This window comes from Phocoena sinus, chromosome 10, assembly GCF_008692025.1.
Source record: "Phocoena sinus isolate mPhoSin1 chromosome 10, mPhoSin1.pri, whole genome shotgun sequence".
In the NCBI taxonomy this organism is placed as follows: Eukaryota; Metazoa; Chordata; class Mammalia; order Artiodactyla; family Phocoenidae; genus Phocoena; species Phocoena sinus.
Genome location: NC_045772.1, coordinates 9895177 through 9908805, shown reverse-complemented (window position 1 = coordinate 9908805; position 13629 = coordinate 9895177). Strand labels below are relative to the sequence as shown.

At 39.5% G+C, this 13629-nt stretch overlaps 1 protein-coding gene and 1 non-coding gene across 2 annotated transcripts in view; one reads left to right on the top strand and one right to left on the bottom strand.

Annotated features, from left to right (window-relative positions):
- Positions 1-294: 294 nt before the first annotated feature.
- DMC1 (DNA meiotic recombinase 1) overlaps positions 295-13629 on the bottom strand; it is a 46128-nt gene continuing 32793 nt past the window's right edge. Inside the window, exons 13-14 of the mRNA XM_032645596.1 lie at positions 7966-8082; positions 295-588 (exon numbers count right to left, since the gene is read on the bottom strand). Coding sequence (XP_032501487.1) covers positions 519-588; positions 7966-8082 — 187 coding nt within the window. The 3' untranslated portion in view covers positions 295-518. The remainder of the gene's footprint in view (positions 589-7965; positions 8083-13629) is intronic.
- On the top strand, positions 9486-9637 carry LOC116761420. Its single transcript, XR_004351988.1, has one exon. It is a non-coding gene; the product is annotated as a small nucleolar RNA SNORA79 (small nucleolar RNA).

The following is a 13629-nucleotide window of genomic DNA, read 5'->3' as shown; positions in this document are numbered from 1 at the left end:
CAAAAAGTCAAATGATTTAAAATTTAGCTTAATTTAATGTTTCTTTTCTGTTGCTATAAATATGAATATATAGTTTGATATCATAAATAAAAAAGCTCTTTTGTGTGTCCTGTAAACATTCTTCCCTTAAATGTCTCCCTCATTTGGAAGTGTATTCACTTCTGTAAGTGTTTGGGGGGCAGCTGTTAGGAGGAGGAGACATTTCTGAGCTCTTAGACTTGCCATCTGCTTAGTGGCTCACTTTGGGAAGCTAAAGTGAGGTACCCCTTCCCCAACTATTTTTCAAAAGGTTTATTCATTCATGTACATATTTATATTCCTGAACCGACATACAGTGTGTAGTTATTGTAAATCAGACACCTTTAAGATAAATATGATTTAATTCTCTTTTGCTGACTTTCCTTTAATAACACATGAAAAAAAACAGACTGTTACTTCAAGATCTGAAATTTGAGACTGCTTTTCCATTTCTTCAGCTCCTAATAAGCACTAAGAAGCAATTTGCATCAATTCGCCACCTACTCCTTGGCATCCCCAATTCCTCCAGCAGTTATTGCGAAGGTGGCTTCATTTTCAGGCATCTCGGGGCTAACAGAATACAAAGGAACAGAAGTTTATAAAAAGCTCTATTTCTATAAATACTATATTCATGTCACAGCATCACATTCCTATTAGTCTGAGTCTCCAGAGACATGTGAGTTGGTACAGCTAAATGTGGACTACAGAATTTTCCTACAAGTGTTATCAACCATCACAAACATTTATTGAACAACTTCTATATGTAAGGTTCTAAACATCAAGAAAAACTACCCCACACTTGGAAATAGGCAAAAAGGGATAACTGTGTGTTCTTACAGTGCACTGTCAGGTATTGTGCAGCAGACCCTTAGAGGCTTATCTGATTCTAAATGGGTATGTACCTCATGCAACTCAACAACAAAAAAACAACCCAATCGAAAAATGGGCAGAAGACCTAAATAGACATTTCTCCAAAGAAGACATACAGATGGCCAATAGGCACATGAAAAGATGCTCATCATTGCTAATTATTAGAGAAATGCAAATCAAAACTACAATGAGGTATTAACTCACACTGGTCAGAATGGCCATCATTAAAAAGTCTACAAATAGGACTTCCCTAGTGGCGCAGTGGTTAAGAATCTGCCTGCCAATGCAGGGACACAGGTGTCATAAATCAAATGCCTCAATAAAAAGTTTTAATTGGGTGTGCACATTTCCATTGACTAGACTAATGTAGGCAAAAACCATGAAAGACTTTGAAATGAACTAAAAGATAACTGAGTACCTTCAGCGAAAAAATAGGTTGCCTAACACATCCTTCGAGGTTATCCAAATCTATGAGGACTCCGTGGCTTTCATTGTCTTTGAGCTGTTTTACAACTCCATGAGCTGTAGAAAACTATGAGTCATACAAATTATCCTGGTTCATAGAAATGTAAATTGTGTGAGGAGGAATGCAATTGATAATTGTCTTATGGATATTGACACATTTTTTATCAATTTGTAATTCATTTCAGCATTACTTGTTTGACTACATATGTGTGGTAATTTGATTTTTCCTTTGATCTGGTTATAAAATCTTATTGGTTCCTGCATGAGGTAATGAGTTAAATAAAATCTTTGACATTTTATACTTGTACGAGTCATGATTTCATGCTCTTTTAAATTTTACCTTTTAATTTATTCTACAGCTCTATAGGAGTAGAGATTAATTTGTCGAAAACTGATAACAATGCAGATTATTCTCATGATGCCAGTCTACAGCAATGGAAATTAATTTCATTGTGTAGAGAAACAATTGATTTCTCTCCAGTAGAAAAGACAACTTCAAATGTTACAATTTATTGCTTGGTAGGATATTAACCAGTTTTGTATCTATTAGCAAATTTATTTCAGCATTGCTTTGACCAACTATATAAATCTCTGTTCCTCAAATTATCCTTTGAATCAGTGGTTTCCTCATTAATTAAGGAGTTGAATAAAATCTTTGACACATCCATTTTATGCTTATTTGCAGAAAGTGATGTTTTTAACTCTTTGAAAATCATACTTTAGCATGTACTAGACCCCACAGAATTTACAAAAATGAGACAGAGTCTTTACTCTCAAGAAGCCTAAAAGGTGAACTATGACATAACAAATATGCAAAGTAAGCTAAGTTCCATAAAGTCAGTATATGTTATAGAACTCTAAGGAAAGAAGTTATGCAGGCTAGGTTGATCAGGAAAGATTTCATAGATAATAGAGGACTTCACAGAAGCCTTTGAGACAGAAATGGGGGTATTCCATTTCTAGCATGAACAAAAGGGTAGGAATAGAGAAGCTTGTTTTGTGTATAAGAAAGAGAGGAAGAATAAGAAGTTAGGTTTAGATATGTTGAGCTTGAGATACCTGTGGGGCATTGATGTAGAGGAGGTCTGCAAGTAGTTGGAAATGAATATCTAACACTTGAATAAAATGTTAGACTAAAAATAGGAATCTGAAAATCACTGACCATGAGAGAAAGAGCCTACTGCTACTTTGTGCTGTTATTATATTCAGGTTATGGTGACTGTACGGTAATATTAATAGCTTCCATTTATTAAGTATTTACTAACTATTATGTGTCAGTCTCCCTTATATTATTTCATTTAAACTTTATGATTACTCTGTTGGGTATGTATTATTATCCACATTTTATAGATGAGAAGACTGAGGTTCAGAGAAGTAATTTGATCAAGGTCACAGTGCTGGGAATTGAAGATGCCAGGATTAGAGACTAAGGTATTTGATTCCAAAGCTCATGATCTTAATCAGTAGGCTATATTGTCAAGCAAAATTGGTTTTTGTTTTTTCATTTTGTTTGTTTGGTTGTTTTGTTTTGTTTGGAGGGTGCAGATTAGCTAGTATACTTTGAGCACACCATGGGTAAGGTTACTTCCCTTAAGAAAGAGCAGAAGGATCTCCCTGGAGGATAGAACATGAGCTATAGATAAAGTAGGTCTTGCTAGACTGAAGTTGGAGTTGAAGAATAAGAAGGCGTGAGTGGAATTAGAAAATAACTTTTTGACTTTGATGGAAAATAGTCAGTCACTTAAAAATGGCAGGAAGACAAGGAGTTGAAAAAGAGGGAAGCCAAGCAAAGTATCTGCTAAGTTGAACCAGGGATTTTTGCTTGTTTGTTTGTTTTGGTTTTGAAACAGAATAAAAAACAATGACTTTAGAAACTTGACCATTTGTACGCCTTTTCATTTTTTGTAATTGTTTAAAATTTGATTTTCCTTTGAATTCAGTAGAGTTTTAATGTTCACTGATCTCAGATATGCTAAGTAGAATAAAATAAATGGGGTTTTTATTCACTCAAAGTTTTAAAGAGAGAAAATATACACTTGAGGGCCAGTTATAGTTACTTACAGAAGCAGTAACTATAGGCTATTCAAGGAAAAAGGCTAGGTTCCCTTTTGTAGTCACTCCTGTATTCCTGGGAATTATGAGAACCCTTTTCTGCTCAATTCTTGGGGAATTCTGTTTTAACAAGAAATGTCTTTCTCTTACATCTGTATAAGGTAGTAGTTGAAGCCATGGGAGTAGCTATAGCAGACTAGCTATTACTACCCTGAATAGAGAATCCTTAATAAACTAAGAAATAGTGTAGTGGTTAAAAGTGTAGACCCCAGATTCAGACAGCATAGATTCTAATCCTGGTTCCATTACTTATTGGTTTTGTGATGTGGGGCAAGTCCATTCACCTACTCATTAAGAAAATATTTACTGGGACTTCCCTGGTGGCGCAGTGGTTAAGACTCTGCCTGCCAATGCAGGGAAGTGTTTGAACCCTGGTCCAGGAAGGTCCCACATGCCAAGAAGCAACTAAGCCTGTGCGCCCCAACTACTGAGCCTGTGCTCTAGAGCCCGCACGCCACAACTACTGAAGCCCATGCACTCTAGGACCTGCGTGCCACAAATACTGAGCCCACGTGCTGCAACTACTGAAGCTCGTGTGCCTAGAACCCATGCTCTGCAACAAGAGAAGCCACCGCAATGAAGCCGTTGCAATGCACATCGCGACGAAGAGTAGCCCCTGCTTGCTGCAACTAGAGAAAGCCCGCGTGCAGCAACGAAGACCCAATGCAGCCAAAAATTGAAAAAAAAGAAAAAAGAAAAAAAATTTACTGAGCACTTCCTATATCCCTGTTGTAGGCACTTGAGATCCGTATGTGAAATAAATAGACAAAGATCTCTGGCCTTGTGGAACTTATATTTGGGGGAAGGACAGACAGACAATAAATAATGGACATAATAAATAAATAAATATGTGATATGTTAGAAAATAAGTGTTATAGGGAAAGAAAAAAATAGAGCTGGATAAGGGAGATTGGAAGTATGGAAACTGGGACAAGGCTAGCTGCAATTTTAAATAGGGAGATCAAGATAGGCATTTTGTTGAGAAGGTAACATTTGATCAAAGACTTGAAGGAGGTGAGGGAGAGAGCCAGAGAGAGGGCTATGTGGGGGAAGCTTATTCTAGGCAGGGAGAGCAATAATCACAGAGGCGAGGCCCTAAGGGAGGAGTGTGACTGGCATGTTTCTGGAATATCAAGGTGCCCACTGAAGTTGAAGCATGGTGAGCAAGGGGGAAAACAGGAGGAATAAGAATAGGGCCATTCATGTAGTGCTCTGTAAACCAGTGTAGAGACATGGGCTTTTATTCTGAGTTAAGATGGGGAGTCATAGGAGTGTTTTGTTTTGTTTTGTTTTGTTTTGCGGTACGCGGGCCTCTCACTGTTATGGCCTTTTCCGTTGCGGAGCACAGGCTCCGGACACGCAGGCTCAGCGGCCGTGGCTCACGGGCCTAGCCGCTCTGCGGCATGTGGGATCTTCCCGGACCGGGGCACGAACCCGTGTCCCCTGCATCGGCACGCGGACTCTCAACCACTGCGCCACCAGGGAAGCCCCATAGGAGTGTTTTAAAGAGAGGATAGATATGCTCTGACTTGGTGTTACAAAGGATCATTCTGGCTTCTGTGTTTAAAATAGACTGTAGAGGGGCAGTGGTTACCTAACTACTTGGGGCCTTGGTTTCCTCATGTGTAAATGGGGATAATAATCTCTATCTCTTAAGGTTGTCCTTAAAAACAATGAAAAAGTAAATAAATAAAGCACTTGGCACAGGCCTAGCACATAGCAGCCACTCAGTAAGTGTCAGCTATCATTTTTAGCATCAGGATCTTCTCTACCAAAAAGTTTTTTCTAAAGTCAAGGAGAATTCTTTGTGAGAAATCTTTAGAGACCAGAAAGAAGGCAGGCAGTACAAGATGCACAGCAGGGCTTCCCTGGTGGCGCAGTGGTTGAGAGTCCGCCTGCCGATGCGGGGGACGTGGGTTCGTGCCCCGGTCCGGGAGGATCCCACATGCCGCAGAGTGGCTGGGCCCGTGAGCCATGGCCGCTGGGCCTGCGTGTCCGGGGCCTTGTACTCCGCAGCGGGAAAGGCCGCAGCAGTGAGAGGCCCGCGTACCGCAAAAAAAAAAAAAAAAAAAAAAAAAGATGCACAGCAAATTAAGTCTTCACGTTTTAAGTTCTGATCTAGTTTTGCTATTTTTATTCAGATTTATGAAAAGTTGACATGACTAACTTCTATGATCATTTTAATTATCCTTTGTTGAGACTGCAGAACCCTAGGGTTCTCTTAGGACTGTAAAAACTGCAGAGGTTATTTGTTCCTAAAAGTTTGGAGGACTTGATTAAATATACAAATGATTGAACATGTAGATGGAATTCATTCATTTATTAATTCAACAAATAGTTATTGAGCTCTTACTATGTGCCAAGGACCAAGCTAGGTGCTGGGGACATTAGTGAACCAGACTCAGTCCCTGTAGTGAGGGAGATGTACATGTAATCAGATGATTACAATTCAGAGTGAAAAATGTTTGAGAAAGTTCTAAGCACAGCAATCTGTCCAAGATATAGACCAAGAAATTTTAGTAAAATTATGGAACAATCCTACTATCTACTTAATTCAACAAAGAACATTTGTAACAAATTTCTAGAGATTGCTGAAGCTCTACAAAGCATAGCACTTGCATATGTGTATCACAGTCTTCTACAGGGACTGATGATGAAAAGCAAAATGGTCTGAATAAAAACCAGATAGGGGGGGAACTGATTACTTAATATTTTTCAATGACAATACATAGTAAGTACTGTGATTCATAGTCAAAACCAGATACAGAGCTCATCTGATTCCTTTTTGGCTGATTTTTCCTTCCCTAGGGTAAAGAGTTATTACAAATCTTTACCTTGTTGCCAGGATTGGCTAATCAGTCAGTCACAAATACATCTATTATGTCCGAGGAACTAAGAATACAGTGGTAAGCAAGAGAATAGTATTTCTGTCCTCAGGGTATTTACTATCTAGTGGGGATGACATATGTTACATAAATCATTACTAATGGAATGTAAGCTCCATGAGGGCAGGGCCTTGTCTTTTTGTTTTGTTCACTGCTCTGTCCCCAGAATCTAGAACAGCTGATATGTAATAGGTTTCTCTGTAAAAACTTATTAAGCTTATAACTCTTTTTTTTGTACTGTTTGATTTTATTTATTTATTTTTTACCATGTACATCAATTATGTTGTCAAAGTTTATTCATATATTTGCACATGTATATATATATTATAATACTTGCATGTACATACATGTATATAAAATGAGTGTATATATGTACATCTACATATATGCATATACATACACACACACACACGTATGACTCCTTTTGAATTTGGACAGAAAACCCCAATGGCTTCAGTTTCCACAGGAAAGCTGAAGTTGACATGACCTTCCAGAACATTCCAGCACCATCTTTGCAGGGGGAGACAGGACAGGGGTAAGAAGTATCATGCAAGCCTTACAGGAAAAGCCACGTTATTGCTTTTTTAACAGTAAAACCACCAGCCTCCTTCCAAGCTGCATACTTGCAAATCTTGAAAAGTTCGAGAAAAATCTTTAGCCCCAGCCCCATGCCAGGCTCTAGTTTTGCAGTTTATCTCTAAGTGGCCGAAACATTACCTTTCTCACTCTAAAGAATGTTTCCTTACTCTCTTGGTTTATCAGCTTCAAGGGCCCGAGGAGCTTTCTCGGGTCAGAGAGGGGCCTAGGTCTGCAAGAGCTGGAGCTAGAGGCCTGGAGCCCAGCAACCCTACCAGCTGGCCCAGCAGCACCCCATGTGTTGAAATCCAGCTCCAGCAGCACTCCCACCAGCCCCAGGTCTCTGAGACATGTGCTCAGAAAGTGACCAGGGGCCACCCCTTCCAGCTCAACCTTTCTAGACCCAGTCAAAGTCATGACTCCTGAGGAACAGCTGCAGGGAAGGTGGGGGTACCCTCCCCTGCCAATCCCTCAGATGGGCAAAAATGGGGGAGGTCCACAGAGAAGGGTCAGCAGCAACGCTCAGGAAGGGGTGGGTAATGCCTCCCCAATTCAAATCGCTTTAGGTTTGTTGCTGGTAAAATCTAAGCTTATAACTGGTAATTAAATAAGTAAAGTACTGTGAAAGAATAAAAGGTGTAATATAGAGTATTAGCTTAGAATGTAAGGGTCAGGGAAAGGTTCCTTGAAGAAGCAGTGTTTAAACTGAAACCTGAAAAAAAAACTGGCAGAAAGAAAGAAGAACATCCCTATCACATGCTGTACTTTTCCTGTATTTACCTCACTTCAATTGGAATCATTTCATTTTCTAGCTTCACTGTAAGATTGGGAAGGTCAGAGACCAAGTCAATTTGTCAACAAGATCTCCGAATCCCTAGAACCCAGTACGTAGTAGGGACTTCTCAATGAATTGAATACTTTTTGAGAAGGAAATTCAAACATGTAGTGTCTGCCAGTGGAATAATTATAGCCTCTCAGGAGAGGCAATTCTATATAATACCATATGCACAAGAATCTGATTAAGATAAGAAGTATTTACCTGTCATAAATCTTGGCAATTCTCAGCTCTCCTCTTCCCTTTCGCAAGCTTATTCTTGTTGTTGAAGCATGAGCCAGAATGTGTCCCCCGATGGGTTTTTTGGGGTCTGCCTGAAAACTGAATTAATAAAACACCTTTTCAGGTTTCATCATATGGACTATATACAGTACTACCTGCAATTACAAGGCAACTTTTCTGTGGAGTATGGCAGGGGACAGAGTAGGTTTGCATTCTAAACAAGCAGAGGCTTGTTCATAAACCAGGGAATGGGCTAGAGTTTGGAGCTGCTATGTACCCCATTGCCATCCAGTTCAGCCTTCTGAGATTCCTATGATAAATGGTTCATGTTTTGTTTGATTTTTTAAAAATAAAAAAAACAAACAAAACACTACTCACTGTTTTAGGATAAATCTTGGGGTTAAGCAATTTTTCTTTACAAAATACAAAGATTGAATTTATTCATTCATTCATGTATCAGAAGTATTTATTAATGGCTTACTGTGTGCCAACCACTATTCTAGTCTAATGAATAAGTAATATCCAGCCCTCCCTCATGATGCTATGATGTAAATGACAGCAGATTGAGAACCTCCTTCTTATTCATTAACTGTACATTGGAAACCTTCAGTGTTGTACTGGTTATGAATTTAAGGTGAGAAGAATCTCAGAAATATCTTTATTGCTGATGTCTAAAGTTTATTCTTCTAAAATAGGATACAAAAAAGATAAGCTCTTACTATGATTTTATCAATTCAAAAATATATTATGATTGCAAGGTAGTTACAAATATTGACACTCTTGAGAGATATACTCACTAGGGGACTAACACTCACTTGGCAAGAAGTGAAAGGTTCTTAATAAACCTAATATAGTAAGCCCGCCCTTCAAAAAAGCCTAGGTGCAAAAAGCTCCGCAAAATACTAGCAAACCGAATCCAGCAACATATCAAAAGGATTATACACCATGACCAAGTAGAATTTATTCTAGGAATGCAAGAGTGGTTCAACATAGGAAAATCATCATTGTGATATACCATATCAATAGAATGAAGGAGAAAACCACAAGATCATCTCCTTTGATGAAGAAGAAAATCTAGGCTTCAAAATCATCAACAAATGGAACTGAACTTAACAGGTTACACTTGATCAAAATTAATTTTGGTATAGCATAATAGCCTCAGCTTTGGGAGAATTCAGTTGCAAGTCAATTCAAATTCTGCTTGCTCCATGAAGTTCAGGATTCTGTTTACTGTAAGCATGAGGCTTGGTGTAGTGACGATGTGGCTGATTGACACGAGGCTAAAAAGATTGTAGGTTAATGGGGATATGAAGCCCTCTGGGAAAGGAGTCTGCTAATATAAACTGCTGCTTTTATTTTATTTTATTTTTTATTTATTTGGGCAACTCCTCACAGCACATGGGATCTTAGTTCCCTGACTGGGGATCGAAACCGCACCTCCTGTGTGGAAGTGCGGAGTCTTAACCACTGGACCTCCAGGGAAGTCCCAAACTGCTGCCTTTCGATGGCTGTTCATTTCACTGCTTAGAGTCTTAGGTGGTGGGATTTTAGTCCATCATATATCTAAGCTGACTTGTCTTCACTCAGGGCACCACGGGGATGGGTTTGTTGGCTGTCCGTTAGTGCCTTCTGAGTTTTGCGGAGTCAAACAATTGAAAAAAATAAAAAATAAACTGCTGCTTGATTAAATGGCTCACAGGTTAGGACCAGCTGGCTGGGGTTAGATAGGATTGATTGATTCAGCAGGTCCAATGTGAGAACAAGAACAGAGTTAGTTTTGGAGTGAACCACTATCAAGAGAGTAACATCCAGGCAGGTGAGACTGACAGGAGTTAAGAAATCAGAAGATAGGTTGCTTTACTCAGACAGCTGAAAGGGTAGTAAAGCAATGAAGCCCTTTCAGTTGGGTGGAATAGCTAGAGATGAATTGTCTCTATAACACTTACAGATCAATGCCACTCTTTTTAATGGAATAACTCTAAACCTTCCAGGTTACCCTCCATTACAGGTGATTCTTCAAGGTCTTAAAAGAATCCTATGTTCTACATAGATGGGCTGCTTGAGGGTCTGATGATATTCTCAGCTGGGCTGTGAACTCTGAACTTGCAAACACTGTATTTACGCTTCTTTAGTGCATTTTTCCTGTCCTGCCTTTAGTGCTATTATTATTTACATATTATATTCCCCCTCAATTCCTCGCCTATTACCTATCACTAAGCTCCTTAAGGGCAGATGACATTGTATTCAGCTCTGTAGCAACCAGCCACACAGTAGGTGCTCAAAAATATTTTTTGTACTTAAGACATAGAAGTTACAAAAATACCAAGGAGAATATTGGGCAATAGAAAGATAGGTGCCCCTACAGCAGGTAGACCAGTTAGAAACTGCTATGAAGAGGAGACAAGAAAGGAGAGTCGGGGTTCGCTAAATGGTCAGAGAGAAGTTTTAACAGCTATGTTAATGCTTCTCACAGATGGTCTCTCCATACTGCCTAGTAATTCTTCTATATGAGCATGGTTAACCTCACCTCCCCTTTACCAAACTTTCAGTAGTCTCCTTAAGTGCTCTTTTCTGTTCTTTTCCCTAACTTTGGACGACATTGCCTGCTTCTTCACAAAGAAAAGGAGGGCTCTCAGGAAGACAGTTCCTCAACTTCTGCTTCTTTTTGTCTGCTACCTACATACAGTCCTCCCTCGGTATCCACAGGGGGATCCGTTCCAGAACCCACCTCCCAACCATGGATACCAAAATTCACGAATGCTCGAGTCCCTTATATAAAATGGTGAGGTATTTGCATGTAACCTACACACATCCTCCCATACACTTTATTTTTATTTTTTTAATTAAAAAAATTTTTTTAGGGCTTCCCTGGTGGCGCAGTGGTTGGGGATCCGCCTGCCGATGCAGGGGGCGGGGGTTCGTGCCCCGGTCCGGGAGGGTCCCGCGTGCCGCGGAGCGGCTGGGCCTGCGCGTCCGGAGCCTGTGCTCCGCAGCGGGAGAGGCCACAGCAGTGAGGGGCCCGCGTACCGAAAAAACAAAAAAAAATTTTTATTGGAGTATAGTTGATTTACAATATTGTGTCCTCCCATATAATTTAACTCATCTCTAGATTACTTATAATACCTAATACAATGTAAATGTTACATAAATAGTTGTAAATACAATTTAAGTTCTATGTAAATAGCTGCTAGAGCACGGCAAATTCAAATTTTGCTTTTTAGAACTCTCTGGATTTTCTTTTTTCTGATTATGTTTGATCCTAGGTTGGTTGAATTCATGGATGTGGAACCTATGGATACGAAGGGCTCACTGTACTTATCTACAGCTGTACTCATTCTTCCTCCTCAAACTTTCATTTTTTCTTATTTCAGCAAGTCCTCTTATACCTCGATGCCTTTATAAACTCAGTTATCTCTGAAGCAAAAGCCCCTTTCCTATTGTGTTTGCTCATTTAGCTCCTACTCACCCATCAAGTGTCATCCCTTCTTGAAAACCATGCCTGATACCCTGAAACAGAGTAGAGCCTACCTCCCCTGTCCTCTCATATCACTATGAATATAACTCTATTAAAGCACACTACATTATAATTTTTAATTCATGGGTCTCATTCCCCAACTATACGCTAAATCCTTATTCATTTTAGTAACTCCAGTGCCTAGAAAAGTACCTATAATATAAAAGACACTCAATAACTCTTGTTGAATGGATACAGGAAGAGAAGAAAACTTGGGTTTCCTCCAAATTAGATCCTTTTAGACACAGATTTGTGATATATCTTCAAAGAAGCTGTGATTCAAGGAACTTTTAAAGGGTGTTCTGACAGAAAGGGAAATGTAAAAGGAGACAGGATTTCCCCCTAATTGAAGTAATCCTCCCCACCTCCACCCCCTTACAGATAATCTAAGGAAGAGCAGGAATGAAGTAATCCTCCCCACCTCCACCCCCTTACAGATAATCTAAGGAAGAGCAGGAATCTGTAGGTTTTAGCTGTATGGCTATGTTTTTTTCTTAACAAAGTATTGTTTGTTATTACCAATGTGGTACCCTATGCACAAAAGAGAATAGGTACTACTGCCTGTCACTGATTACTCCAGGTGAAGAGCCTGAGTGTTAAGAATGTCGTTTCCGTACTTCCCTGGTGGGGCAGTGGTTAAGAATCCGCCTGCTAATGCAGGGGATACAGGTTTGAGCCCTGGTCCAGGAAGATCCCGCATGCCGTGAAGCAACTAAGACCGTGTGCCACAACTACTGAGCCTGCACTCTAGAACCCATGAGCCACAACTACTGACCCACGTGCCACAACTACTGAGCCCACGTGCCACAACTACTGAAGCCCGTGCACCTAGAGCCCATGCTCTGCAACAAGAGAAGCCACTGCAGTGAGAAGCCCACGCACCACAACAATGAGTAGCCCCCGCTCGCCACAACTAGAGAAAGCCCTCACGCAGCAACGAAGACCCAACACAGCCAAAAATAAAAATAAATAAAATAAATTAAAAAAAAAAAAAGAATGTCGTTTCCAAAGGGAGATGATTTTGAATGAACTAAATGAGAAATAAATGATAAGATCGGCAAAAGTGCTAAGAAATCATATAGGAAAGATAATATGGGGAGAAAAAAGTCCTAAAAAGTGACTCATAATGTAAGAGGTTATACTTAATTAAAATAAATTGCAACATAGCATAACAGCCTTAGCTCTGGGAGAATATCAAGCCAATTCAAATTTTACTTGCTCCATCAAAATGTTCAGGATTCTGTGTAGAATTTCATGTAGAATTTATGGCTCTTGACTTTTCCTGTAGGTCACTAACACTTTGATAATTTAATAAAAGATATAGACTCTCCCCCAGAAAAATGCACATATGTACACATACAAAAATTTTCATAAATTTAGGAGATTCATGGTCCACCCTGCCCCCTGCCCCAGTGTGGTTGGCTATTAACAATAACATTCACAGCCAAGATTTACTGAGTCCTTACTATGTGACAGACACTTCTAACTCATCTAATTATTTCCCTTTGCTTGGATTCCATATTTAGTAAATAGCTTTGGATTAAAATTTGGATTCCTATAGAGGTCTGCCTACAAGGAGAGAATGCCCTGGTCACAAGAACTTCAAATGTAGTTACATTTTTCTTTATCAGTAAACTGGCCCTCTGATCTTTCATTGAGTCTCATGAGTTTGATTAATGTGAGTCTGTCCCTGAGAAATGGATTTGTGCTCAGTAGGATGACCAAATCAAATCTCTGTCTGTAAGGCTGAGGGCCCTGAACACTGGTCAACTCACCAGGGTAATGGATACATCCCTGCAAAGCGTCTCATATGACAGCATGCTAACCTTTTCCCAGGCACATACAGCCTCAATGTGCTAAGTGGTGTAAGAGCTTTAGAGTTAGACCTGGGTTCAAATTTTGGCTTATCAGCCAGCCATACGACCTCAGGAAAATTGTTAATCATTCTAAGTGTCTGTTTCTTCATTTTAAATGGAGGATAATAATTGTACCTAACTGGTATGGTAGTTGTAACAATAAAATGAAATAATTTAGGTAATGCATTAATCCAGTGACTGCAATTATTATTATCTGCCTTCCTAATCCTGATTCACCTATTATCTATGTTACCTTGGGCTAATTATTTACCTTTA